The sequence below is a fragment of the Penaeus monodon genome, chromosome 23 (genome assembly GCF_015228065.2).
Source record: "Penaeus monodon isolate SGIC_2016 chromosome 23, NSTDA_Pmon_1, whole genome shotgun sequence".
Taxonomy (NCBI): Eukaryota; Metazoa; Arthropoda; class Malacostraca; order Decapoda; family Penaeidae; genus Penaeus; species Penaeus monodon.
The window spans coordinates 20475288-20476401 of NC_051408.1; the positions used below are offsets into that span (position 1 = coordinate 20475288).

The 1114-nt window shown below is 57.1% G+C and overlaps 2 protein-coding genes across 2 annotated transcripts in view; one reads left to right on the forward strand and one right to left on the reverse strand.

Annotated features, from left to right (window-relative positions):
- The window catches only part of LOC119587887, a 2153-nt gene extending 1674 nt beyond the window's left edge, over positions 1-479 (reverse strand). The window contains exon 1 of the mRNA XM_037936595.1: positions 101-479. Coding sequence (XP_037792523.1) covers positions 102-440 — 339 coding nt within the window. The 5' untranslated portion in view covers positions 441-479 and the 3' untranslated portion in view covers position 101. The remainder of the gene's footprint in view (positions 1-100) is intronic.
- A 219-nt stretch (positions 480-698) lies between these two features.
- LOC119587886 overlaps positions 699-1114 on the forward strand; it is a gene marked incomplete at its 3' end in the record, with an annotated part of 4323 nt that continues 3907 nt past the window's right edge. The window contains 1 exon segment of the mRNA XM_037936593.1: positions 699-1070. Within this exon segment, the coding sequence (XP_037792521.1) occupies positions 722-1070 (349 nt within the window).

Here is a 1114-nt window from a genome sequence, read left to right on the forward strand (position 1 = left end):
CAATTACTAAAAGGAAAATATTAGTCGTAGTAGTTCAGGTTTAAGAGGAAAACCAAAAGCAACATCTGCAACGAGTGAACACTAAATCTGCAACACCCACCTCATCGAGGAACACTTGCAACATATCTGTTGATCGTTTCCATCAGTTTGTCCGTCATGAACCGAATGCTGCCCAGCATCTGCTCCTGGTGGATGATAACCTCTTCCATCGCCTTGAGCTGCGTCAGCACTGACGCCTCCGCGGTCGTCTGGTTCTGGCACAGCGGGAGTTTGCTCTTCATCACTTGGCTGATCCTGGCCATGGTCTCGGCGATGTTGGTTGCCTGGTCATTCGGAGAGATGGCCAGGGCGGAGGGCGGGCATGAGACCAGCAAAAGGACTCCGAGGACAGCGGCGCACTGCAGCGAGACACTCGCTCGCAGAGTTCCCCCTCTCGCCATGGCCCTTGGCTCAATGTGGAGCCTCGCTTTGGGCCCTGCAAGTTTGGGAGCGTTGTTGCCAACTCTCTTTGTTGGCTTTACATTTCATTAGCGCTATAAGACCGAGAAGATGATCCAGACAACGTAAAAAATATATCACAGTTAATTCTACGTGTTATGCCATTTCTGTAGCTTCTCCAGACTGATGATTATACATCGCAAATGCCGGGCCGTCTCCGTCCTCGGGTTCCTTAGTGAAGCCAACTTGCAGACGCACCGCCGGCCAGTTCGCTGCGGCAGCCATGCGGGGTGCGCGCCAAGTCCTCCGAGGAGCACTCTTCCTCGCCGCGATGCTGGCGACGGCTCGGGCGGCGCGGGCTCGGGCCGCTCGCCCTCGCTTCCGCTCGCCCACTCTGCAGCCCATCAAGAGCGGCATCGACGCCATGTCCGCCGCCCTCTGGGGGCGCCAGAACTCCTGCCAGAAGAACGCGGCGTCCTCGGAGGAGAAGCTGGCCCGCATCAAGTACGTGGTCGACAGCCAGTGGGAGATGCTGGGGAAGGCGGACGAGAAGGTGAAGGCCCTGGAGGAGAAGATGGAGGAGCTGATCGCCATCAAGCAGGACTACGCTGAAGCCACGCCGGATCCAGAAGGTATGGCGCGGCTGATGCCATCTGCACGTTGTGGAAATCATTTG